We start from the raw sequence: 27,559 nt of genomic DNA on the forward strand, positions 1-27,559 counted from the left end.
GATTTCCAAAGCGTTCATATGTGGCAATCAAAGAAATGTGTTATTAGGCAGGGTTTTCCCAGGACTTTGGGCCAAGGAACTCATCTTATTCAGGACTGGTGCTCCTCAGAAAAGTCTTTGGCCACCACGGGATGCAGGAGAGAGCTGTCTCAGAGCTGGGTGGCCAGGAAGACATCAGGGAGGCAGCCTGGAAATACGTCTTGAGATCTGGGCAAGAGGCGAAAAGAGAGGCTGGAGTGGGCTGGGTGCTGGAGCACATACAAGGAGGGGCTGCCTCCTCCCCTCAGGACTGTGTCCTGCCTGGCACCCCATTACGAAGGGGGACTGCAGGGAAGAGGAGGAGGATGTTCTTGGGACATGTTTCCCCACCACCACTCAGCCAAACGCTAAATACAGAGAACAAGCAGCCATGGCTCCTGCCCTTGGGACCTCACAGTCTATTATGGAGACCTTGAAACCAGCAGTTTCGGCACCGGCCAGGCATTGCTATGGCAGGGGAAATGTGCGTGCTATGAGAGCTTAGCGGGTACTCTTCCTACCTGGAAAGTGGTCAGGGAGTGCTTCCTGGAGAAAGTAGCTTTTAAGCCAAGGCCTGATGGATAGGGGGTTGCTGAACAAAATTAATAATAGTTAGGTTAGCCGAGATGTTGGGGTAGAGAAATGGGACATTGAAAAGGCCCGGGTCATGCAGGGTCTTGATGACCATGGGAGGACATAAGGATCTCACCTTGCAGACCGTGGAGATCTGGTGTGGGGGTTAAGACCAAGGGACTTAACCACACTAAGTCGCAATCCCTGCTACAATCTTGTCTAGCCTAGGGCAAGTTCGTCTGCAGAGCTAAACCTCAGCTCTGTCATCTGTATAATGGGGATAACGACAGTACCTACTGCAGAGTTGTTGTGAAGGTTGTATAGGAAAGTGTGTGCAAAGTGCCCGGCATGGAGAGAAGTATTATTATGGAAGAGCCCTGGCCCCAGATTTGGACAGCGCAGATTCAGGTCTGGCTCTGTCACATGTTAGCTGCAGGCCTTATCAACACATTGGACCTCTCTTTCCCACCTGTTCAAAGGAGATGTTACCTGTCCAAACTTCTAATGTGGCATTTTTTTTTAAAAAATAAGTTTTTGGTTACACTCATTAGTAAAAGGAAAATAGAGGTATCGATCAATGCAAGCATTCTCCTTTCTCTTTCTTTCTAAAGTCCTGCCCTTTTTTAGATTTATAAATGTTCCTCCCATTCACATTGACTGACTGTCAGACATGTCCTGAGACCCCAGGCTGCCCCCCAGCTTCAGCCCCTCAGATTAATCTCCAGGCTCCATATTTCTCTGAGAATTCCATCAACTGATTCTTTCTCAGGCCAGATATCTCCTGAGCAAAAGGAGAGCTTTTTTGTCTTGGAAAGCTAACGAATGATTTAAAACTGTGCTGGGCTCAGGTGAGTGAGCTAATGGCCCCGCAGCACTTGGAGGTTTTACTTGGGGTCTCCAGCCCTGAGACCTTCTGCTGTCACTTTCTTTAGAGAATCATGGCACTGACTTAGGCACATGGCTTTCCCTCCTTTCTGGCTTTGGGTCTCACCAGTGCAGAAGGTCTGGTGTTATCAAGCTCTAGGCAGGGAGGTGGGTCATTTCTGTGTCAGGATGCTTCTGGCTACAGGGTTGCCCAGTCTTCAAAAGGAGGAAGGAGCCTAAAGGGGAGAGTGGATGAATGAACCCTCTGTCTTTCCCAAGCTGGGGCTTGGGAACAGGAAATAGGGAAAGATACTGTGGAGGAGACAGAGGAGGCTTCTTTGGATAGGAGGCCACCTTGCTGGTTCTGGTCCCGCTGAACAAGTCCCAGGCAAGGCTGCTTTGGACAAGCCACTTTCCTCTTTGTGTCCGAGTCACTTTTTAAAAACTCAAGAGGTGCAATCATTACTAGCTGCTGTTTATTGCCCAGATCCTTGCACTCACTCCTATGGATGATTACGTCTATTTTACAGATGGGAAAAGTGTGGCACAGAGAGGTGAAAAAACTTGGCCATATTCCCAGGACTAGTAATAGGTGGAGTGGAGATTGGAACTGGGGTGTGTGAACTCTAACTCTGTGAGCTCACACACAGTACACACAGCCCCTCTCCAACCTACCCCTCCTAGGGCCAGTCCCTTCAAGCTCCAGAGAGCTCTTTCAACATCTAGACCCAAGTATCTGTGATTTCCCATGAAAACACCCCAGATATCTCTTCCACCATCTCACTAATCATGCTATCCACTATTTCCCCCAGATTATGCCATGTGTTTCAGAGGGTTTCCACACAGCTGCTAGTCTGTTATCTTAGAGGAAACCATAGTAACTACAAACACAAGCATTTATCTGATCAATTGGTGTTTTAAAATCACAGGAACTGAGGACATAGCAGAAGAAGCAAATAAGTTTTGAGGAAGTGGAAGAAGGTGTCCCCACTGGGAGGTTGAGCCCCGGGGAAATATGGATGAGCCCTGAGTCTCCATCCGGAGGTGGGACCAACCTCAGTGTTGCCAGTCTCGTGGGTTTCCAGGAGGATCACCTGGAATCATGGCTGAGCAGGGGCTCTATACACATGGGAGGGGTTGCCACACCCAGCCTGACACCAGAGCTCGTCTGGGGTCCCACCTGCTCCCCAGCTCGGATGCAGGTGGTACAGGTGGTTAGAATCACTGGTCCAGGAGTTATATTATCTATGCTTTGACAGACAGGAAATAGGAGATTGCAGAGACCTCAGTCAGTTGCTGTCCACCACAAAGCTGACCTGTAGGCATGGACCCCAGATGCTAACGTGGCCCAAGGAAGGGTCTGCCCAGCCTGGGCTTTATTCCAGTTTCCTGACCTGGTGTACCAGCAAGCAAGAGGATCCCAGGGAAGCCAGGTGGCCCACAGGGAGACTTGCATACAGGCTGGTGTTGAGAATCTCTCTTCTTCTTGGGGTTGGAGAAAAAGCAGCACATATTTGCAATGCAGCTGGACAGCATGTATCATGGACATTAAAACAATTTATCCTTTTTGACTCTATCTGGGAGCCTATTCCAAGGCAACAATCAAAATGACCGAAATACCTACCTGCATAAAGATGTTCTGTGCAGCCTTATTTATAACTGGAAGTAATCCTTATGTCCAACAGTTGGGAGACAGTTGAGTAAACCGTAGTCTATCTACCTTCTCACCCTTATGCAGGCAGTAAAAATAATGTCATGAAGACTTTGTATTAGCAAGAGAAAATGATGATAATACAATAATAAATGAAAAGGCAGAAGAATAAAAACCTTGCAGTGGTAGATTGCAAAAATGGCCACAGTGTTTTGTAGATTTCCCTATCAGGAGGCCATCTTTCCTTCCCCTCTCGAATCTGGGCCAGCCTTGGGACCAGCTGGGACTAATAGGATGTGGTGTGATATGGCACAAGGGCCAAGCCTGGACCTTGAGAGGATTTGCAGCTTCCAATTCGCTTTCTGCTCTTGGAACCAGCACCATAAGAGCAGGCTCATCTAGTCCCCTAGGAAACCCCTTGTCACCCGAGTCACCTGGTCACTCCAGCTGATAGCCAGCCACCCGTGGGACGTGAGTGAGGCCTTCCAGAGCCAAGTGAGTACATGAGTGGGCCCAGCTGAGGTCAGCCAAGCTCAGATCAGACCGGAAGGACCACACAGCAGAATTATGAGCCTCTGTTGCTCAATTTGGGGGTAGTTTGTTACACAGGAGTGGATAACTGACACACAAGCCTATGAGTATCACCAGGCACAGAAAAACTACTTACAAGAGGCGGGGGGAGGAATAAAATCCTGGAGGACAAGATTCCAAAATGCAAGGACTAGGTTTATTAAATGGTGGTGGGATTACAGATCATTTTTAAAAGATCATTTGTTTCAAAATGTTAAGACTGTGTTTAAGCTATTTGCAAAGAAAAATAAAAGCACATTTTAAAAAGCGAAAATGGGAGCCCATTTTTCTTCTCTGTAGAGTTCTAATTCAGATCCCTCTGACACGGTGGCTTTTTGAGTTGGGACCTCATCAGTCTGCCTACCATGGATACAGGGGGAGACTTGAGCTCTGCCCTCCAGGCAGGGCCAGGACGATGGGCTCTGGAGGGCTATCCCTGGGACGCTTGGCCTCTTTCCCACAGGCTCTGAAGCAGGAAGCTTGGGAACTGTTTTCTGGTGTTTTCAGCCGCCGTCTGTAGCTCCCGCCACCCCCCAACCCCTATGGCATTCACAGTCCACACAGGGCAGGCAGTCCCACACCCTTGTTACTTTTTAATTGTTCCACTGTGTTTAGAGAGCTCCAGAACCAAAGCTGACACAGGAGGAGGAGCCTGAAATTTGGCGTGTAAAAGCCTGGACTCAAATCGCAGCTCGGCCCTTCCTGGCTCCTGCATTCCACCCTTGGCACAGACTGTGCTTCAGGGCCTGAGCTAGGCCTGGACATTAAAAAAAATTTTTTTAATGTTTATTTAATTTTGAGAGAGACAGAAAGAGTGTGAGCAAGGAAGGGGCAGAGAGAGAGGGAGACACAAATCTGAGGCAGGCTCCAGGCTCTGAGCTGTCAGCACAGAGCCCGACGCGGGGCTCGAACCCACAGACCACCCGAGCCGAAGTCGGACGCTCAACCGACTGAGCCACCCAGGTGCCCCAGGCCTGGACATTTAGAGATGAATTGTGGGGGGGCCTACACACTCAAACACCAAATTTACTGTTTGAGTAATTTACTCCTAGTTTACACATAATTTACTGTTGAAGCTGGGTTGGTTTTGAGAGTGAAGGGGGCTGACTGGAGTAAACAGGGGCTGTGCAAGCTGCTGGGGCCCTCCGGTCATGCTGCCCGGAGCCCATTCTCTCCAAACGGAGCTGCAGTCTAGAAGAGCCGTCCCGCAAACAAAGGGAATTTAAACAAATTACAAAGAAAATCACCGCTTTCCTTTAAATGCATGAAAGTAGGTAATACTCATAGTTCACAGTTACACTGTTCCTATTTTTCCTTTGTTCCTGAATTTTTCCTAACTGAAGCTGTTCCAAAACCCCTCACATGTCAAACCAGAGAAGATTTTCTGGGACACTCGGCCCACGTGGGTTTTCTCTCTTTCAGCCACCCCCTCCCTTTCCAGCTCTCAGCTCTGTGTTACCTCTCTGCCTTCTGCCTCTCTAAAGCCAGCTCTCTCCCCCCATTCTCCAGAGGGACCGGAAGGAGGAGGGAAGGAGAATCTGACAGTCGAGGACAAAGAACTGACTGCTTGGAGTGGGGAACCAACAGGGAGGCCCATGTGGAGCAATCTGATCAATGTTATTCTTGGTACACACACAGATAACACAGTGTGCAAAGTTCAAAGATAGAGCGGGCCTACCTGAGGGAGGGGCACCTAATTCAGATGACCCTTCATAAACATTGATTGGATTTTGATTTAAATGCTCTGTGACTTTAGTCAAATCACTTAACCCTTCTTTTTATTATTTTTTAAATTTTTTTAATGTTTATTTATTTTTGAGAGAGAGGGAAAAACAGAATGTGAGGGGGGAGGAGCAGAGAGAGAGGGAGACACAGAATCGGAAACAGGCTCCAGGCTCTGAGCCATCAGCCCAGAGCCTGACGCGGGGCTCGAACTCCGGACCGCGAGATCGTGACCTGGCTGAAGTCGGACACCCAACCGACTGCGCCACCCAGGCGCCCCAATGTTTATTTATTTTTGAGAGAGAGGGAAAAACAGAATGTGACTGGGGGAGGAGCAGAGAGAGAGGGAGACACAGAATCCGAAGCAGGCTCCAAGCTCTGAGCTGTCAGCACAGAGCCCGACACAGAGTGGGAAGTCACAGACAGCGAGACTGTGACCTGAGCCGAAGCCGAACACTTAACCAACTGAGCCACCCAGGTGCCCCAAATCACTTAAGCCCCAAATTCCTCTTCTGGGTGAAAGAGTGAATTATATGAATGAGAAGTACATGAATGAATGATACTATGACAATCACAGCCAGCTGACCAGGAAATTTTGATGTCCTACCCAGCTCCAATAATGTGATATTCATACTAAGAATCCAGGACTACATTTCCCAGGCTCCCTTGCACCTGGGTGGGACCATGTGACTAGTCCTCACAAATGGAAGGTGAAGATAAGCGGTGCATGTCACTTGTAGGCCGAGGTGGTTAAGTACCAATCACCCTCATTTTCTCTCTGCACCCATTCCCTCCTTTCAGTCTATTGGCTAGATAATTCTGGGGTCACCTCAAGGCCACAAAACAGTGGAGCCATAAGATGAAGGAGCCTGATTCCACGAACAACCACCTAGAGGGGAGCCGCCCAACCAGAAGCATATATTCTAGACTCCCTGCAAATGGAAATGCACTGTTGTTGGGAAAAGCCAATAAAATCTTGGCATTGTCACAGCAGTTAATCCATCCTTGATAATTCTCCTGCCTCTCAGGGTTGTTACGCAGATTAAAGAAGATGGGCGTAGTGGCTTCAATGGTGCCCCAACACCCACCCCCCTCCTGCCAGCCCTGGAAAAAAGATTTGTCCGTGTCCAAATCCTTGGACCATGTGAATGTGGTCTTATTAGAAGAAAAAGGTCTTTGCAGATGTAATTAAGGATTTTGAGATCATCCTGGATTACCTGGGTGTGCTCAAAAACCAACGACGACTGTCTTTGTAAGACAGAAGAGGAGAAGGTCCAGTGAAGATAGTTGCAGAGATTGGAGTGACACGGCCACAAGCCAAGGAATGCCTGGGACCTCCAAAAGCTGTGAGAGACAAGGAAGGACCCTCCCCTAGAGCTGTGTAGGCAGCCTCTTGATTTCAGACTTGTGGCCTCCAGAGCTATGAGACAATACATTTCTATTGCTTGAAGCAGCCCAGTATGTAGCAATTTGTTACAGCAACACTAGGAAACTAACATAATGAGGTATGTACAGAGCCTAGCAAGAAGGCACTCAGTAACTTGTGAATTGTAAAAAAGTAGCCCCAGAGGCCGTTACAGTTTGCTCCTTGGAGACAGGGTCTTCTGGGAGATAGTGTCCCCTGAGAGCAGGCGCAGTTCAAATCTATCTGGTCAACCCCTTGAGCTTTGTGCGAGCAATCTTATTGTTTGTGGATGACAAACATACATATTTATTAACGTGCCACAAGGGAAATTAAAAAGCCCTTTCTGCAGCGTCTCTTTTCAAATGCCTGCAGATGGGGCGCCTGGGTGGCTCAGTTGGTTGAGCGTACAACTTCAGCTCAGGTGATGATCTCATGGTTCATGGGTTCGAACCCCGTGTCGGGCTCTGTGCTGACAGCTCAGAGCCTGGAGCCTGCTTCCGATTCTGTGTCTCCCTCTCTCTCCACCCCTCCCCTGCTCGGCTCTGTCTCTCAAAAATAAATAAATCTTTAAAAAAAAAAATTTTTTTTTTTTTAATTTTAAAGGAAGCAGCTGCTGCGGCCAGCGCCCTGGGCTGGCAGACCAAGAGCCAGCCTCAAGAGCAAGCCGTGGCTTCCTCCCTCTGCTTTAGTGCGCCCATCTATAAAATGAGGGCAATCATAGTACTTATTTCATAGATCACAGGATCAAATGAGATGCTGTGTTCCAAGTACTTAGCAGAGTGCCTGTCACATGTTAGTGCTTAGGAATTGAGAACCCTAGTTATGGGTAGAGAAATAATCTTCAGAAGGAGTATGGTAAGAACACTGCCTGGGAGTCAGTGGACATGGGCTCCAGACTACGTTCTGGAGGCTGTAGAGAAATGTCTGAATCCCAATCCCTGCACCATCAAAGCTGTGTGGCTTTGGGTAAGTCACTTCACTTCTCTGAGCTCAGACAGCTCACCGGCAGAAGGGAAGTTCACATGTTATTGGATCCTATACTTCTGGGCAAAGTGAATCCTATGATTCCAGGAAAAGAGAAGGGGTTAAAGCCTTTCAAAGGCTCATAATCTTTGACTGTGATCCCTGCTTTTAGAAATCTATTGGAAGAAAAGAATCGGAGAGGTGAACAAAGACTGATGTTCGAAGGTTGTCACTGGAGGAGAGCTAATAATAACAAAACCTTGAAAATAGTCTAAATGTCTCCTAATTGGAAAGTACACATGTTACGGCACATCAGTAAAATGAACTATCAGAGACATGAAGCATATGTTGCAAAATAATATCACCTTAATGGGAATGTGTTTCTATTTAAAATAAGAAGGACATACTTAAAATCATACAGAACATTCCTAAATTTATTTTTAAAAAGCATTTGCATTTGTCTTTAGAATATAATCTAAACATCAATACTTTGACAGTGGTTTCCTTGGGATGTTGGACTTGATTTCTTCTTTTCTGTGCTTCTCAGATTCTCTACCACTTCCCTCTGTTAATTTGTGAACAGAAAGCCTTACACACAGGAACCTGTTGACCTACATGATCTCTATGGGCCCTTGGAGGGACGTTCTATGACTCAGCAAAAGGGTGGGAATATTCTCTTTGTAGCTTCGAAGCCCCCACCATGCAGGGAGTCAGAAGGGGACGGGAGAGGGAATATCTTTCAGTCCTTGGACCCCATTCTGGCAGGCACCACTAAGAATAGTTAATGCATTTGGGGCCCTGAATCTTGCCAGAGTCAAACATGCCCAGGGTGGGGACTTCTTGTTCACTCCTGATCACATGCCGTTGACTTGCCACGAACACGCACTTAGGAGGGGGCTACTGCCCAGGACCACAGCATCACTGGGAGCCCTTGGTTCTCATCACCCCAGAGTCCGAGTCCCGTGGACTGTGGTATGAAAAGAGCTCCATCAGCCTGCATCTACTTCCCCTACCTTGTCTCTCCCCACCACCCCCAGTGCTCAAATCAGGTCTGGCCCGGGCTAGGAAATTGAAACCCGCTGCCATCTTCCACTTCTATGGCTCTCTCATCTTTATCCCCAGGTTCTGGTCCCCATATTGTGTTCTAATAGATCCAAACTCTCCCAGACCTGTCAGTTCCAGGAAAATGACGGGTGCAAGTGAGGGTAGGGGTGGGTGGAGCAGGTCCACCTACCAGCAGAGTGTGACCTGAGCTCCACTAAACTAACAAGCCAACAAACACCATTCCTCAATATCCAACAGCATGGCGTCCATGGAATATACTACGGCTCACCCATATAAAATGTGTACTGTACAAGCTTTTAAAAAATGTTTTCTGGAATGGGAAAACAAGTACAATATTCTGTTACGTTAAGGAGCAAGAGTTTCTTTTCTGGTCAAATGCTACAACAGGGATGAACCTTGAGTACATTATGTGAAGTGAAATAGCCTGACACAAAGGGGCAACTTTGGTACGATTCTATTTATACGAGGAATCTAAAGTAGTTAGACTCAGAGGAACACAAAGCAGATAGCGGTTGCCAAGGAGGAGGGAGAAATGGGGAGTCGTTGTGTAATGGGTTATAGAGTTTCAGTTTTGCAAGACGACCAAGTTCTGGAGACCTGGGGCACAACAATGTCAATATCGTTAGCACTTCCAAATTGTACACTTAAACTGGTTAAGATGGTGAACGTTTTTTGAAAAAGCAAAAGATTTTCTTCTGACGAAACCACAAACAGCAGCAAAACCCCGATTCTCTGTTTATCTAGCGATGCGACAGTGGTAAGAACAGCTCTGGCCCCGGATCTCAGGGAGCTTATACACTCCAGCGGGAAGACCAGTGAATGGGGAATAGGCACAAGAAGAAACAGCATCACAAGGACAAGGAGGGAAGGAGCTGCATACATGTGCTCCGAGCATGTTAAACCACAGCCCCGACCTGGGCCCAGGAGTCGAGGAGAGTGACTAAGGGAACAGAAGTGAGGGGAGGACCCCAGGACTGAATTCCAGGGAAGGGGAAGAGCTCACTAGCAGGTGGGGACCCAGGAATGTGCCCTCTGGAGGCAGAGAATGCCTGAATCCTTTTAGGAGTGTCTGGAAGGACACACATGCACCCTGACCAACAGATTCTCTCCAGGAGGTGGGGTCATCATTGTGCTCTATCCTCCTCCTGCACTTCTCTATCCTACAGCTTTTCCACGGTGAGCTTGGTTGATTTTGCAGTAAGGAAAAAGCATGAGGAAACGACCTTACTGTGCAGATGGATAGCAGTGCTTTTTATTTATTTATGCTCTTCCTTGTTTCAAAGAGGATTTCAAGCTGCTTACAATTATGTTAACAATATAGCAGGCTAAGATACCTTGTCACTAAGTAAGAAACATGAGGGGAAGGAAAAGTGCGGCTGAAAGAGTGAAACGAGAAAGGTGGGAGGCTTCCCTTCGCTCGGAGGGAGCAGCCCTGTCCTGCTCCTCCTCAGGTCCAGTCTTGCCATTTAATTCAAATATGGACATTTAATTGTCCTGTTTTTATCCATTGTCTTCTCAACTCCAGTGAAAAATCGTTCACCGTGATTTCCTCTGTCTTTTATTACTCTCTCCCCGAAAATATGTCATTTTATTTTTCCATTGTGCCTTTTTGCAGTTTTAAAAATCCATCTTCCCTTCCCCACGGGGACCCACCACAGTAGAGTGACATATTTGGAGTCTCCGCACGGTAGGTCCTCAAGTGTGTGAGCGAATGGCTCAGCGAGGACTGAGGGCCACTCATTCCCACTGCCAGCGGCACGGGCTCAGCACGGGCTCAGGACGTGGTTGCCAATTTGATTTATGGGACTTATTATCCCAAGTGGTGGCGGAGAATAGATATTGATTCAAAAGGGTTTAAATAAATAAATGGATGCACAATCCAGAAAGGGCTATAGACTGAAGAGGGGGGCTTGTAAAGCAGCTGAGGTAGACGTTGTAAAGGAACATTGGTCCTCTTGAAAACCGTGCTTAAGGGAGTCATGGAGGAGCAGGCACGAGCTGTGGGGTCAGCAAGCACAGGTTCACGTCAGGCTCCATCACATCATGTGACAGGGGAGTGACCTTGGGCAAAGCATAGAAACGAGGCCTTTTGTGAGGACTGCTGAGAGGAATGTATATATATTTGTGTATGCATATGCATGTATATGTGTATGTATATGCATGTGTGTGTATGTATAGGTTTATGGACATGTGCGTATGTGTATGTGTGTATGTGTGTGCATATGCACATTGTGTGCACATGCACATGTACATTTGTACACGTGCATATGCATATACAGCTGTAAAAACGTGCATGCATGTATATGTATATGTGTGCATATATGTGTATATGTATGTGAAAGTGTGTACACATGTGTGTGTGCAAATATGTACATGCATGTACGCAGTGTGTGTCTACACATGTGTATACATGCATCTGTATATGTATATGTATTTGCATTTGGATGTGGCTCATGCCCTGGCCCATAGTAACTGCTCAATAAATGAAAATCCCACTTATAACTCTATACTTCTATTCCATTTGTGCACCGGTGAGCAACCTGATATAAGAATATAGAGGGCGTTTCTAAAGCTCCCCTATACCACTCCATATAGTTATTTCAGGATTTTTCATCCCCACAGGTTCAGTTCTACCACAATCACTAGCAACAGTAAGTTTCCCTTTTAAATCACTTACAATATATTCTAGTTACTGGGACTGCATAACAAATTCCCTCAAAATATAGTGGCATAAAACAACCATTTAATTTGCTCGTGGGTTTTGTGGATGGGGAATTCAGAGAGTGCACAGAGTGGGTGGCTGGTCTCTGCTCCATGATGTCTGTGGCCGCAGCTGGGGGACTTGAAGGCTGGGGCTGGCGTCATTGGCAGGCTCCTTCACTCATGTCGGTGGGGGATGCTGGTTGTTGGCTGAGAAGCGAACTGGGGCTGTCGGCTGGAACACCTCCATGTGACCTCTTGGCTTCCCCATGATACAGTGGCTGGCTCCAAAGGAGGTGTCCCGGGAGAGGGTGCTCAGTGAAAGCTGTATCGCTGTTTATGACTTAGCTTTGGAAATCACACAGTGTCACTTCTACCACATTCTATTGGCAAGGTGGTTACAGAGCTCTGCCAGTGTTGAAGGACACAGATGCCCCTCTTGATGGAGGAGCGTTGATGTCACATTGTAGGAAGAGCACGTGGGATGGGATGCATATTGGTGTGGCCATCTTTGGAAAATACAATCTGCCGGTCAGAAAGCTTAGGTGATCTCTTATTTTTCAAGAGGCACCAAAGATTTAGGTATAATTATCTCCATTCTAGAAATGGACAAACTGAGACAAAGATGCAAAGCAATTTGCCTTAGGCACTCTATTTAACCTCTCTGAACCTCAGTTACCTCATTTATAAAATGGGTAGAAAAACCTCTACCTGAATAGATTGGTATGAGCCCGCAGTGCTTATTACATTAGAGTGTTGGAGGCTTGAAGTTGGGAAGGCGTTTTGTGATTTCTAACAGCCCAGGTGAATGCAGAGCACTAATCTTTATTGTTGTAGTATCGTTATTTCCTTGCCCTTCACCTACAGCCCCACAGCCAGCTAAGGACCTGAGTATTTCTCCATGTACCTTTGAGAGCAGAGCTTGTCCCAGCATTTCGGAGGGGGGCTCACTTTCGTGCAGCAGAAGAGCTCACGGGCCCCATTTCTTGCCTGTTTCCCTCTTCCAAAAGGACAAGTACCTTGGGAAGAGGCTACCTGGCTGAGCAGGCTGCCCCTGGACCTGGCTGGCTGGGACAGCAGTGGGACTGTCACTGCTTTCAGCTTCTGCTTGGTTGGGCTTTAAAAGGTGGATTTCTCTTCCTCTGCCTCAAATCTCCATTATTCCTAACCTTCCTCATTACTCTGAACGAAGTAAGTTTTAAAAAAATCCCAATAATGTAGTTGAGGAAACTGAAGCTCAGAGAGGTGTTGTGACCTGCGCAGGGTCACACAGCATGCAAGTGTCGAAGGCTCTGGAGGGTTTGGACGCTCCTGTGGGGAAATGCCAGCCCCCTAGTGGCTGATAAGCCCAACCCTTTGGAGCTCTAACTCCTCCTCCTTCCCTCATGTCAACAAAAGGAAAATCATTTCCCGTTCCTGACTTCTGTGCCAGACCAGAGAGACTGAGTGACGAAGAAATGTCTCTAAATGCACCGGGATGGTCTTTCCTGGCTTCTCAGTTTTGCTGTCTTTTGTTGTTCAAAATCTGTTTTCTACAGACCCTGGAAATTGCAGGTGTGGGGGCCTGGTAACGGCTGCTGTTGTCTCCTGGGTTGGTACCTACTCTCTTGAGTTTGTGTCCCGGGGCTGTGTGCTCAGACTTGACCATGTTTGGGCATGGAGGCTTGTCCCAGATGGGGACCAAAGCCCGCTTTCCCAGAGATGGGCTGGGAGCCCAAGCTTCTCGCTGCAGCTCAGGCAGCCTCTTTTGGGGTGGGGGCAGGGGCCAGGCAAGAAGTATCTGCCTGCTGAAGACTCCAAGGCACGGGAGACTGTGAGTAGTGCGTCCAGAGCCCTTGGGGAGTGGTTTCTCCAACGATTGACGACTGACCGGGGGTTAGTGGGGAGATAGTGGGGGAGGGAGGCTGGCCGCGGAACTTCCTTTTTTAAGGGAGGTCCATCAGGATTCTGGGCTCCAGAGGGGCTGACAGTGGTGTCAGCAGAGAGACGAGAACTGCTGGTGTCTGGGCCCATGGTCTGGTGGCCTACTGGGGGATCACTCCATGGCTGGATCACTCTAGTAGCTCAGTGTCCTAGCACTCAGGTCCCAGCTCCCAGAGCACCAGAGGGTAGCCGCCCGGAGAGCAGGGCCGGTCCTGGCATTTGTCCCCGGGGGAGGAGTGGGACAAAAAATAGGCTCAGCAAGAGCACTGGGGGCTTCTGCTCCAAACCTTCAGGATTCCCTTTGTTATACTAGTAACTAATGTTTAGTGACAGCCTGCATCGGGCCAGACCCTGTGATCAGTATGTGATATTTGGCATGTGACTTGATCTTTGTCAGAACTCCCTGAAGCAGGTACTATTATTTTTGTTTTATAGTCATATGGTTGCTAAGTGGCAAAGTCAGGATTTGATCCCGGATCTGCTGACCTCAGAGTCCTCCCTGCCCCACCCCCCACCAAACCCTTAAACACCATACTCTACAATCTGTCCTTAAGGAAGAGAATGTCAACCAAAATACCAGGTCTAGAGGACCCTCCAAAATCCTACCTTCTCCTTCATTCTCCATCTTTCCGAAATTCACCCCAGACTTTGAGTGACTTTTCCAAATGAAAGATATATCCAAAAAGTCCAGATATTTAGCAACTCTCAAAAGTGAGAAATTCTTCTTGGAGTCTAACTGAAATCCCTCCTCTTATAGCGGCAATCCATTTCTTCCTATCCAGGCCTCAGGGGATATCAGCAGTTCCTACTCTTCTTCCTGTCTGAAGGCCCTCCCTGTGGTTGTTAAATCCCATCCATACCGATAACCGTATCCATATCCATATCCTCACCCCATTCTTTTGTCCTGCGTGGTTTTATCACCACTCTGCAAATCTACTCTCTCAGTGTAGGTAAACAGTATCACCAGAGCATTACAGACAGGTGAGACCTGAATAGACAGCAGGTTCCAAACTTCTCTGTTATGGGGGGAGCCCCTCCCCTCCCCTCTCCTTCCCTCCCCTCCCCTCCCCTGTCCTCTCTCCTCTCCTCTCCTCTCCTCTCCTCTCCTCTCCTCTCCTCCTGAGTTCCCAGACCTGGTCACCCAACACCCCTGCCTCCCCAGTGTCAGGAGTGCCCAGGGGCTGGGAGGACACAAGAAGGCATGCAGCAGAGGAGGCAGTGCCCCTGGGAGGACTGAGTAGCCTGGAAGGTAGGGGACTCACCAATGGCAGCTTCTGGAGTGCACCCCCCCTCTCCAGTAAAGAGTCCGTTGTGTTCGGGGTACTCAGCCTACCTGGCTGCCTGCTGGAGGCCCTGCTGCCCCTACTCTGCTTGCTGCCCCCAGCCCGGCCAGCCTTGCCTGGGGGTAGGCCACAGTTTGGTAAACTGTGGAGTGTCCTAGGAGAAAGTGCTTGGGTGTTGCACACCTGCTGCCTACTGTTTCTGTTTATGTCGCTGTATTACTTTTCTATTGCTGCCACAACAATTACTACATACTTGGTGGCCCCAAACAACAGAAATCTCCTCTCACATAGTTCTGGAAGCCAGAAGTCCAAAGTCTCCTCTGGCTTCTTACCTTCTCCTCTTGTCAAAGGACCCTTGTGATTACATTTGGGGTCTGCATGGATAATTCAGCATAATCTCCCCATCTCAGCATCCCTAAAGTCTTTGCCATGTAAAGTACCAGTCGCAGATTCCAGGGCTGAGAATATGGACTTCCTCTTAGGAGCCAATAGTGAGCCTATCATACATGCGACCTTGGACTAGTCACTCTACCTCTCTGGGCCCCGGATCCTTCAACAGTGGAAAGGGGATGATACTTGCCTCTCAGAGCAGATGGGAGGCTTACATTGGGGTCAAAAAAGCCCTCTGAAGTTGCGACACTCCACATAAAACTAGAGGTGGTGTTGATCTTTGAGTACCCTCCCCTCTTACCTGTCCCCCTTGTGGGGATTACCTGCTGCCTGTGCTCATCCCGTGTCTGTTTGCCTCTGTGGCTCCAGAAATGACCGCTGCCTGCAGTGGACATGGGGAAGAAGCTGGTGATGGCCCAGAAGCGGGGAGAGACTCGAGCCCTTTGCCTGGGTGTGGCCATGGTGGTGTGTGCTGTCATTGCCTACTATATCCTGGGCACGACCATGCTGCCCCTCTACCAGAAAAGGTACTGCACTCTCCTGGCTGCCCCACCCTCCAGCCATTCTCCCAAGGGTCTGTTCTGCCAGGAACCCCAGCCTCTTCCTACCCCACCCCTTGACTTCACATCAGGCAGGAAGGTCTGGACAATCCTCAGTCTTAGGGTTCACGGTTCAAGTGCAGGGAGGGTAGGCCTGACCGGACCCTGCTCATCCGGGGTTCTGGGACCTGGGGGTGGCAGACATAGGAGGCCCTTCTCACAAGAAACGGTGAAGGATCAGAGCAAATGCTCCAGCGTGAGTTTAACCCCGGAGAAATCAGAGTTCTAGATTTTCATAGCTCATTTGCACAGTTTGACTCCCCTTCGGAAACCTCCTAGTCAGGTGGGTGTCTAGCCTCCTGTTGAATACCTCAAGTGACAGGGAGCTCAGTACTTCATTGTACATACCATTTCATTTTGGGGCTTTTCTGAGTAGGAAATGTCACACTGAGCCAAAGCCTGCTCCCCTGGAGCTCTGTTCTGGAAGCTCACAGATGTTCCATGCCCTTGCTCCCTGACATGTCAACCACTCGAGCTTTTAAAGGAAAAGGTGTGAAGTTCCTGATCCATTCTCTCCACTTGTGTTTTGAGGATAAGTCTCAGACCCTCGCCTCTGGACATTTCCAGCTGCTGATAGTCTCTCCATCTGGCAATGTGTGTCTTGCCTGATAAACGGGGGATGAGTCACAGTTGATCCCCTGATGGGTTGATGAGCCTGTTAGCCTCTCCTGGGCCTGCTTCTTCCCCATGTTTTATAACCCTGGAGCGATTCCAGGTTGGAATCTTACCCGAGAGAGGCATTGTACAGGACTGCTGTGTGCCTATGACACGTTATCTCCAGGTTGACCGCCATCCCCACCAACCTCCCTACCCTGGCACAAATCAAGTCCCTTCTACATCCACTCATTTTAGGGGAAAAGGCACAGGTCCGGTGTGGCCTCAGAAAAGTCTTTCGACTTTTCTGAGCCCTTCTTCCCACCGCCTGCAAGATGAGGATGGTGTGGCTAAGGGCTAAGGGGTCTCAGGTCTGGCTGCTCAGTGGAATCAAGGCAGGGGGCTTTTAAAAACATACCAGGGCCTGGGCCCCGCCCACCTTAGGAATTCTGATTCCCTTGTTCTGGGGCATGGCTTGGACTTGGAAATCTTTTCAAAAGCTCCCCAGGGCTTTGGATCAGCAGCCCGGGGGAGAATCATTTATCTAGATGATCTCTAAGAGGCTTAAAAGCATTGATATTCTGATTCTATGGTTCTTGTGAGTGGGGTCACACTCCTTTAGTGCTAGATGATTATGGCAAGATGGAAGTCCCAGGCCTAGTCTCTCCGAAGGGGTTTAAACCTGGTGCTCTGTGCCACCCAGGTTCTGAGATATGTATGTATGTGCACATGGTCTCCCCAGCGTGTGGACCCAGGAATCCACGTGCCACCTGATTGAGACCAACATCAGGGACCAAGAGGAGCTGGAGGGCAAAAAGGTGCCCCAGTACCCATGCCTGTGGGTCAATGTGTCAGCTGTGGGCCGGTGGGCTGTGCTGTACCACACGGAGGACACTCGTGACCAGAACCAACAGGTACTGACTGGGGGGGGGGGGGGGGGAGGGGATGGGCACATATCCCCCTTGCCCCTGGCAGGTGCATGGGCCTCTTCCTAACTGGATCCACATCTCCACTCTAGAGCATGGAGCCTGAGCCTACGTGATGAGGGTCCACAGCTGATATGAGGTCCAGCCAGACTTAGCTCTTCTGGGTTGGAGTTAGACAGACCTGGGTTGGAATCCCCACTCTGCCACTAAGTGCTGTATGACTTGGGGCAAGCAGTGAGCCCCTCTAAGCTCAGCTGCCACCTTTGCTGGAGTGCTGTTAATTAAGACAGAGGCTGTGTAGTGTGCTGAGCTCAATGTCAGGTGGATAGCCGGCACTTGTATAAGGTTAGTCAAATGAGAGACCAGACCCAGAGCTGACCCCATGGGAGGGAACTCCTGAGATCCCCCTTGCTTCCCCCAGGAAAGCAGAGGCTGGAGAAATCTCTGGAAACCAGTGCTTGGGAGATTTTTCCCATCACTACCTCCTGCACCCCCAACCCACCATCCTAGACTTTCCTACAGAAAATACAAGTTGGCCTTATCCATTCATTCATTTATTCGATAGTCACTGAGCACTTCCTGTGGCAGGAGCTTTGGACTCAGGAGGAGAGAGCTTACATGGGAAATAATATCTAATGGGGAGGGATCAGTGCCATAGAGAGGAAAAGAGAAAATTATGGGGTCAAGGGCAGGAGTGACTTTTTCTAGCCAACAGCGAGGTGAGGGTGTCAGGAAAGCATTTGTGTTAGACTTTAAAAATCAGCAGGGGTGAGATACACAGAAACATGGAGGGCAGCATGCATGGCAAATGGAGGGCATAGAATAGAAGGTACTGGAAGGCGTGCTGCAGAAACCAACGCAGAGCTCAGTGGGACAGGAAGATGTTGCACAGATGGGCTCCACATGACCCACCTACGGAATCAGAAAGTTTTTTGTTTGTGAATGGTTTTTATATGTTTTTTTTTGAGAGAAGCAAAACTTTAGTGAAAACACTACAAGTTATGGATAATAATTAGTTCCTATATTTAAAAAAAAAGATTATAGAAAACACTTTACTGATTTTTTTTTTTTTGATAAAAAGATGGTCTTTAAGGATATCTGGGTGAAACAGCGAACACAACACAGTAGGAAAGGAGAAGTAAGTGTTGAATTCCAGTGCAAGACACAACACAGCACCATTAGCAAAGTGGGTAGAAGAAGCTATCCTACAATGCATGGAGTTAGACTTTTATATCCAGTAGAGATTTTTTTCAAGCTTTAGAAGTCCAGCGTAAGGAAGCAAATTGGGGGAAGGGCTAAGCTTATTTACCATCACCATTTTACCAAAAAACACAATGATTCAACCTCATGAGAAATAGAGGTTGGTCTGCCTGAATAGCAAATAGAGCAAATGCCAAGGCGGTCCGATCTCTCCGATTCCATTGGGACAGGTAGAGACCTGTCTCATCAACCTGGGCCCGGGACAGGTCAAGTTCCTTTGCATTTGTACCAGAAAGCCGGAGCTTTATCTGGAACAAGTTCACTCCAAATAATGCTCCATGGTGCTGATTTTAGCAGGAGGTGGGGTCATAGATGCCTACCATTTCCTAGGGGAAGGCTCTACTGGTTACCGGGAACTTAAATCCAAGTAGACCATAAAGAAGGGAAATGCTAATGATATTCTGGCACAGTACAAGCTGTGTGCCTGTCATCTCTGCCAAGGACTATGCAAGTATGGAATTGAAATGTGATCAGGCAATCTGGCACTGGTCAATTCTGGCCATGCATTGGAACCACCTGGGGACTTAACAAAACTGGGTTCCTACACAAGACCAACTGATGCAGAATTTTAGGGCTCTCCAGGTGATTCTAAGGCTTAGAATTACCTCTGCGAGCAAACAGGAGGCTTTAAAGGGTCTGTGGTCCTGGGGGAATGACCAGAGTGGTACAGAGGAGTGTGAAGTTCAACGACTGGGCAGAGAGGCTGGGGCCATGACAAGCAGCCAGGATGGAGGTAGGGCCTGCAGTGAGGATGGATGCTGACAGAGTTTGGTAGCTACTGGGATGGGATGGGAAGGGAAGAGTGTTGATGGTGCACAGTGGGATTACTGACAGTGTCGGGGGGTCATAGAGAAATGGGTCTGGACAGTGCAAGGTGACCAGACCTGTTTTGTCAGCACTAACATGACTCAGCCCCACCAGTTGGGGATAGAGCCCCTACGTCCTCCTGAATCAGCACCTACCTGACTCCTGCTTCTTCTTTGGCATTCAGTGGCTGCTGATTTATCCCAAGGAGCAAGAAGCAAATTCCCAAAGACAACCAGAAGGGATCACTGGTGTGATAGGAATTGCGAGCAGGCCGGCTTGCAGGCTGCCTGCCTGACTCTGAGGTTGCCAGTTCAGAGGAGCAAGGGGCCAGATCTGCCCCTGTAGTGAGCTGTCTGCAGCATGTGAGACGTGTGAGAGCGTGTGGACATGCTCTGCCTGCACCTGTAAGGACAGTGCAGGCTGGTAGCCACAGACTCTTCTGTCTTCTTTCTCCTAGCACCCAGGCCTCACCAGGAGAGGTGCTAAAGAGGCTGCTGCTCTGGTGGGACAGTGGAAGCGCCCTTGGTGGTTTTGTCAAGCAGCTGGGTTGGTGCGCCAGCTACCCCATCTACTTTCATTCAGCTCTGGAGTACAGGGAGCCAGTGCTCTGGGCCAGCTGGGCGTGCTCAGATTCACATGTGAAAGGCCAGTCAAGGCTACCGCCCCCCAGCCTCACTCTGAGGAAGGAGGCTACCAGTCAGCTACTGGCTCTCCCATGAGCCTTAGTGCAGGAGATTCTAAGCCCCTTCCCATGCTCTGTGCTGAGAATGTGCTGTCACAGGACTTGGGGAAAGGTTGGACCATTTCAGATCCTTCATATAACTCAGAGGAAGCTGGATCCCAGACAGGGGACAGAGGATGCAGATAGGCCCCAGGCCTCTGAGGTCGGTCCTGCAAAGTGAACTCCTGTCCAGTGTCTTGTCAAAAAGTCCCACCAAAGGATCCAGCGTGACCACATGCTGGCAAAAGACACAGAGGGGCCCAGGATGGGCACAAGCCCTCACCTGAGAGCTTATCCACCAGTCCCTCTTTAAGAATGGAAAGAAAGAGCTGTTGTTGCAATTTCATAGTTAAGTCACATTATTTTTGTTATTACTTTTGATAGCATCTTCCATTTACTGAGCACTTATCATGTGCTGGGCTCTGTGCTAGGGGCTTTACATGTATCATCTCTTCTAATGTCCTCACAAACCCATTTTGCAAGACTCAGAGAGGTTGTACAATTTGGAACTGGTGGCTGAATCCAGGTCTGTCTGGTTCCACAGCCACACCATTGCTCAATGGGGTAGGTTACCAAGGTCATAGTGAGAGGCACTGGGGAGACAGGCTAGGTCCTCTCAGCTCAGAATTCTGAATTCACCTGCTATGGGACCCTGCAGTGCCCAACAACTTTGGCAGATTCCCTGGAGGCAATGTTTCCCAGCCTTAGTTGCTCCCTGGCTGGCTGGGAACCTAATTGGGTGGCAGTTCCCCCACATCCCAGGCTGTCAGAACGTGAATGCAACCATCCTCTTTACCGCTGGATGAGTGCTGTGTGGGCCAGCAGCTTTGGGGACGGGGTCTCATTCACATCCAGGAAGTGACCAAGGCGTGGGGAGAGGCTGGCTCAACAGTACACATGTTGATCTTGGACATGATTATACTAGGCCAGTGGTCTCAAACCACTGTAGGAAGGGATCACTTGTTTTCTGGACCCTGCCCTCAGTAATTCAGAGTGAGCGGGAAGCTGCGCTCTGGCCAGGTGGTCTGCTGCAGATTCTGTGACGGAGGGACCACCTTTGCAGAATATCTCCCAGAGCCTCACATACATAACATTCAGACCTCCCGGCACAGAACGGAGATAAAAGCAGGGTCTCCATTCTGTGCCTCCTCTGCAGAACTTTCCAGATGGACCTCACCTGACCAGGCCAGAGGCTCCTAACAACCAGTGTCAGAATTAAGTGTGTGCCGTGCTTTGCCTGCACAAGCTCTTTCAAATGTAATGTCTTTTTCCTTTGAATCCCAGTATCAAATACTGGCTTGCCAATATCTTTTTTTTGGCTCACAAAGGGCTAGAACCACGGAGGGTTTTTGATTCAAATTTTTGCCAATGTTTTAAAACTGCGGGAGTTCACATTAAAATTTGGGGTTCTGGCCTTTCTTGAAATTTTGGAGGCCTGGCTACAACAGGTCTTCTGGATCACGTGGCATGCATCGTCCGGATGGCGTGAGGACTGCCAGTCTGGAAGCTTCTGGCTCTCTTCATCAGCCCCCCCTCCCCGACAATTGTCCCTGGCACCAGGGGAAGTGTCAGGTGGCACCCGTCATCTCTTTCCTCCCCCACTTCACATGTGGATGCTGCAGTGTGAGCCCCGTGGGCGACTGAGCATATGACCTCTGCCCTGGATCCAAATGCAGAGCCTACTCGGTCTGTGTCACTCATTGGCCAGTTAAGTTTGAAGCCCGTCTTTAATAACATCCTTTGAAGGAGATATTGCTATTAACCCATTTAAGAGATAAGATATCAAGGTTGAGAAAGGCGAGCAATTTGCCTAAGGTTCTACAGCCAGTGGAGGCAGAACTAGGACTCCAGTTGGGCCCCCCCTCCAGGTGTGGGCATGTACCCCGAGCAGCTCCTGGGCCACTGTCCTCACAAATGACACCGTACTGTGAAGGTGCCCTCTGGAACCAAGCAGTGCACAGCCTTCCAAGCTTCAACCAGTCCCAACTCCCAGCCGGGGGCCCAACGCCAAAGCCAACACTTTCCCTTACTTCATGCCAGCCCCTCATCTTGCCCAAAGCGACGGGGATTTCCGACTTCATGGGTGCTCTTGCTTCCCCTCACAGTGCTCCTACATCCCACGCAGCCTGGAAAACTACCAGGTGGCCCGGGCCGATGTGGAGAAGGTCAGAACGAACTTCCACGAGCATCGGATTTTCTACTGCTTCTCAACGACTCGGGAGAATGAGACCACTGTCCTGTACCGGCGCCTCTATGGACCCCAGACCCTGCTCTTCTCTCTCTTCTGGCCCACCTTCCTGCTGACCGGTGGCCTCCTCATTATCGCCATGGTGAAGATCAACCAGTCCCTTTCCATCCTGGCGGCTCAGAAGTAGACCTATCCATGCCACAGCATGCTCGGCCGGAGGGGCCTGGGTGGGCCCCCAGGCCTCTCCCTACTCATGTATCCATGTCTCCTCCCCCTGCCTTCTCACTATTAGGGCTCTTATCCATCCCACCTTCCGCTACGTGGGTGGGCCTTGGGAAATCCCTTTGTTAACTCATTCCTGATACGATGGGATATGGAATGTGCAACAGCCCCCTGGTGCTTCAGAGAGCTCCAGGCCAGCTGCTAACAGCTTCCCATCGCCTGTCCCCACTCAACTGGCTCAAACCCACTTTCTACTGCGCCACGGACCCCGCCCCACAGACAACAATGATGCTTATCTCTGTGCCTGTGTTTTCTCGGTTGGCTCAAAGGCCCACCTTTGCCATCCCTGGCAAACCTCAGTTCCTTCTTCGAATTCCATAATGAAATTATGGGACAGCAGGTCCCACGTATACAGAACATTTAGAATATTGCTTTTAGGACACTCAGTGCTATATGCATTTTTATTCCAAAATTAACAAATATAGGCACAAACTTCTGGTTCTAAAATACTTAAGTCATGGGGATGTCATGTACAGCATGGTGACTATAGTTAACAATTCTGTGTTACATATTGGAAAGTTGCTAAGAGAGTAAATCTTAAAAGTGCTCATCATAAGAAAACAAATTTGTAGCTATGTATGGTGACAGATGTTAACTAGATTTAGTGCAGTGATCATTTTGCAATATATGCAATATTATGTTGTACACCTGAAACGGATGTAATGTTATATGTCAATTATACCTCAATAAAATATACATATATACATCAAGAGGCTATAAGGAAATATACTAAAATACATCAAAATATTAACAGAGGGATTGGGATGGTGGTTAATTTTCATTTTCTTCCTCATCCCTCTTTTTATTTTTCATACTTTTCTAAGTTTTCAGCAGTAGGAAGGTGTGGTTTCATTGGGTTTGTTTTTAATGAGAAAAGCAACGGTAGGTATCATTTTAAGATTTGGAAGGGTGAGCCTCACATCCCCAAACAGGTGGAAGTAGGCTGGGGAGGGGTTGGGCTCCAATCAGAGGCAGGCTTTTGAGAACATACAATTTTAAGAGCCCTCTATGGAAGGAAGGTAACCACATAGATGGGGATGCATAATTTACAATGCAGGTAAGTATAAGGCACTGGTCCTGCAAGGGAAGCCTGTCTCACACATGAAAAGGGCATAAGTGGAGGATGCCATCGTCTCTACTGTTACTACTCCAAGAAGTTTCCCTAAAGCGATGGTTCTCAAAGTACAGTCCCTGATCAGCATTCTGGGGAGCCTTGGGAGAAATGCACGTTCTCAGGCCCCGGCTCCAGCCCAAGGGAGTGTGGTGGAGTGGGGTGGGGTGGCGGATGGAGGAGGGGGACAGCATTCTGTATGTTAACAATGGCTGAAGGGGCTTCTGTGGTACCCCCAAGCGTGAGAACCACTGGTGTAGAGAAGCAGTGCCCTGTCACCGGGCTTTTCGGAATGGATGCATGACTGTTTGACAGTGCAGTTCCTGAGCTGGATGTGAAGTTAGGCTGGCATCTCTGAAGTTCCTTCTGGAGCTGTGATTCTAGTTGCAGCCCCAGGGTATAAATCTTGTCTCTGCCTCTGCCAGATTTCATCTCTCAGATTCACAGTTGTTTCATCTTGAAAAAGCGACTCCTCCTTTTGGGTGGTTGGGAGGGCTGAATGAAGGTTTGGCACATGGTAGGTGGCCAGAACGGAAGCGATTATTAATTACCATAATAAGAAATAAATACTCAGAAGCTCCCAGAAGCAATTATACCAAAGATAATGTTAGCTAGCATTTATTGGTGCTTATGTATTACATGCTGGGCACTGTGCTAAGCAGTTTGCCTTGTAGAAATTCAGCAAGGTACTACTCAGCCTACCTCAGAGAGGAGAGAACAGCACAGGACAGTGGTTAAGTATGTAAACTTGTGATGTGGACTGCCTGGCTTCAAATACCCAACCCTGCCATTCACTAGCTGGGTGACCTTGGACAAATACCTCAGTTTCCTCATTTGCAAAATAGGAACTAATAATATCTCCCTTTTAGGATTGTTGGTATTAAATTAGTTTTTCTACAAGCTTCTTACACTAGTGACTGGCATATGGCAAGTGCTCTGTAAGATACTATGAAAAACTGAAGCTCTAAGATGTCATTGGCCAAGGTCATTCATATAGCAGGTGAGGAGCTAGGAATCAAGCCCTGGGCTGTGTGTGTCATTCCAGAGAGGACTGTCAACCACAGTACTTGAGCAGACGCAGCTGAAAGGCTGAGGGCCCCAGTCCCCCAAAGCCCCAGGGACCAGGTAAGGACTAGTGCTATGTCCCTGGAACCCAATGGTGCTCTCATACAAGTCAGGGATGTGAGGGGAGAGCATCTGTAATCTGCATGAACATCTCTTACTTCTAACCAGAGAGCCCTGATATACCCCATACCCTCCAGGCTCTTATCTGGGGACATTCCTTCCAAGGGGACTGCACCATTCCCCAGAGGTTCTCCCTTCTGGGGTCAGGGAAGTCTCAAGTCCTCCGAGTCTTTTAAGAAAGCCTCAGAGGTGACATTGTACTATGGTAATGGTACTAATGGTAAGACATTACCATTGGAGGAAATTAGACAAAGCATACAATGGGATGTCTCTGTACTATGTCTTCTAGTGGTATGGGAATCTGCAAGTATCTCAAAAATTAAAGTTTGATATAAATAATAATAAGAAAAAGTCCCCACCATAAGTCTCGCTTAAAGGGACTCCTTCACACATGGTTTTCATGCATCTGCATTTGGAGCTAAGATACATAGAAACTCAAACAGCCCCTGTGAGGGGAAAGGCCATGTACCTCTAGAAAAATGCCCAGCCCCCAGTGCCCCATGCATCATTAATGGTGACCTTCATTGGCTTGGGACACATGCCCTCCTCCTGTCGATAAGACTGGATTATATCTGCCTGCTGCTCACAGAACTCCATGTACAGGATGAGCGTGAAATAGTGGGCATTTGAGCATGATAAGTTAGACACTGAGGAAAAATGTTTTTTGGGATAATAGCTGCCTAGGAGCAGAAAGCCCTCATCAGTTCTTAATAAATCACTGCTAATGAGCATCTTGTGTTTCCACCGTTTTTTGCTTTTCATCTCACGGGCCAGTGACTCACACCTGGAGAGGTGCACCTGGCTTGCTCCCCTATGCCCCTCCCCTGGGAATCAGCCCATGTGGTAGGGATCAGAGACAGGGGATGGGGAGGCCAGAGATCAATCAGACCCACTGCCTGCCTTCAAGGAGCTTTTCCATCCTTGCCAGTCTTCCCCACCATTACCAAGGTCTTCCTTTTTCACAGTGAAGAAAAAGGAAGGAACCTAACTTACGCAAATTCAAAACAGTGCAATCTCAAATATTGATAAAATCTTTCTGTGAATTATTGAAATGATTCCAGACCCACTCCATCAACAATGTATCCAGAATTTCTCCTAATTTTAAAGCTCATTTTTCAAGTGAGTGGATTGTAAACTGCAGTCATTCTATTGCTAATTGGCAGTACAGGCTGGTGCGTAAGTGTTATCTCCTGTCTTTTGGAGTAGAGTTGCATTTAGGGAATTTTGAATTATATGAAATGTTTGGGAGTATACTGTTTGAACAAAGTGTAACTATCCTGTACCTCACCAGTGGCTGCCTTTTCACATGGAGGGACAAGAGGAAGATCAAAGCAAGATCAGAAAGACAGGGAGAAATTCACCCCAGTGTAGTGTAGTGTTTCTCACAGAGGAGGCTTGCAAGGTCAAAAATGTTCGCAATAATATTAAGATGTTCAGCTGCTTCCTAGATTTCCATGACTGTCCCTTCCCACTCACATAAAACAGATGATCCTCAGCCAACTTCCTTAAAGGATCTGGGAGATGGGGAAGGGATGAATATGGATGCAAAGCCAACAACTTCCAGCTGATGGGTGGACAGAGTTGTGGATTTATCCAAAGGCTGCATCTTCTCCCTCAGTTGCAGTCTTTAATCTCTTATAATCTCCATCACCCCTTACCAAGCTCCCTCTTTCCTGATACACACAAACTAAAAACAGGGCCTTGCTACCTAGCTTTTACATGTATAGCTCATTTAATCCTAGCAATATTTTTTAGTTTACTATTGCTATCTTCACATCCTAAATGAGGCAACCGAGGCACAGAGGAGGAATTTAACCTATCACAGATCAGAAGTTAGCAAAATGCAGAGCTGGGATTCAAACCTGGACAGTATGGCTTCAGACCTTACTCTCAAAGTTCTGTGATTCCTGCCCTGCAGCCTGTGCTCCTTATAACAAACGGAGAATGCCGAGCAGAGCACAGTCAGTACTGGGAATCTGTTGGATGCTTCCATATACCTTCTCACAGAGCCCAGGCTTTCAGCTGGCTCCCTGGAGTCACATCCCTCAAGGGTGAACAGATGTAGGTTGAGTATGTGTCCAAAAAGGCCCTGCAAAACTTCTGATGTGGGCATTACTGAGACAGACAGGGGCCATGCAGTCAGCTACAATCTGTCTGACTCCACCGCCACCAGCCCGCAGCCCATTAAACACTAGATGGGAACCCAGGGACACTGGGGCTACAACAATCCCACGGCTCACTCTATTAAGCAGAATGGGGGGCACCGGGGTGGGTCAGTCAGTTAAGCATCTGACTCTTGGTTTCGGCTCAGGTCATGATCTCACAGTTTCATGGGTTCAAGCCTGGCTTTGGGCTCCATGCTGACAGTGCAAAACCCGCTTGGGATACTCTCCCCCCGACCCCCGCCCTGTCTCTGCATCTCCCCCCACTAGCACAGTCTCTGTCTCTCTCAAAAATAAACAAACTTAAAAAAAAGCAGAATGGAAGAGAGGCTGGTCTCACATGACTCTCTCAAGACCCCACACTTCTCTCAGTGATCCTTGTTTTCTTTCCCAATTGTTCCCAAACCATTGGCTTAATAGTCCACTCAGCCACTCTAGAATTTGTCCAGGAGTTGACAGCATGCTTATTTATACAGAGCTTTGGAGTCCTCTCTTGCTATTAGTAATAAAAATCAGGCCATACCAAGAATCGTGTGACTCTTCTTGGTATTTAAGTAATTTTTCCTGTGACTCTATTGACAACTCAAGTAGTCATAT

The 27,559-nt window shown here is 48.4% G+C and overlaps 2 protein-coding genes across 7 annotated transcripts in view; one reads left to right on the top strand and one right to left on the bottom strand.

The window, feature by feature from the left end:
* The window catches only part of KCNIP1 (potassium voltage-gated channel interacting protein 1), a 343,533-nt gene that overhangs the window by 296,985 nt on the left and 18,989 nt on the right, over positions 1 to 27,559 (bottom strand). The gene's annotated exons all lie outside the window — the stretch shown is intronic.
* KCNMB1 (potassium calcium-activated channel subfamily M regulatory beta subunit 1) lies at positions 11,145 to 22,745 on the top strand. Of its 4 annotated transcripts, none has more exons than XM_045035701.1 (4): positions 11,145 to 13,085; positions 15,497 to 15,654; positions 17,063 to 17,234; positions 19,771 to 22,283. In XM_045035701.1, exons 2-4 carry the CDS (start codon positions 15,521 to 15,523, stop codon positions 20,179 to 20,181), a joined length of 717 nt encoding a protein of 238 aa, XP_044891636.1. In that variant the 5' UTR covers positions 11,145 to 13,085; positions 15,497 to 15,520; the 3' UTR covers positions 20,182 to 22,283. The 4 variants fall into 4 exon arrangements, with proteins under 4 accessions (XP_044891636.1, XP_044891631.1, XP_044891627.1 ...); XM_045035696.1 differs by having other exon boundaries at positions 11,146 to 13,122; XM_045035692.1 differs by lacking the exon at positions 11,145 to 13,085 and adding an exon at positions 13,145 to 13,344.

The sequence above is a fragment of the Felis catus genome, chromosome A1, assembly GCF_018350175.1.
Source record: "Felis catus isolate Fca126 chromosome A1, F.catus_Fca126_mat1.0, whole genome shotgun sequence".
NCBI lineage: Eukaryota > Metazoa > Chordata > Mammalia > Carnivora > Felidae > Felis > Felis catus.

Excerpts from the sequence above, each read along its gene's own strand:
- KCNMB1 (XM_045035701.1), top strand. The coding sequence starts at position 15,521 with ATGGGGAAGAAGCTGGTGATGGCCCAGAAGCGGGGAGAGACTCGAGCC. Across the intron at positions 15,655-17,062 it reads CTGCCCCTCTACCAGAAAAG|CGTGTGGACCCAGGAATCCA; the intron begins GTACTGCACTCT and ends TGGTCTCCCCAG. Across the intron at positions 17,235-19,770 it reads CTCGTGACCAGAACCAACAG|CACCCAGGCCTCACCAGGAG; the intron begins GTACTGACTGGG and ends TCTTTCTCCTAG.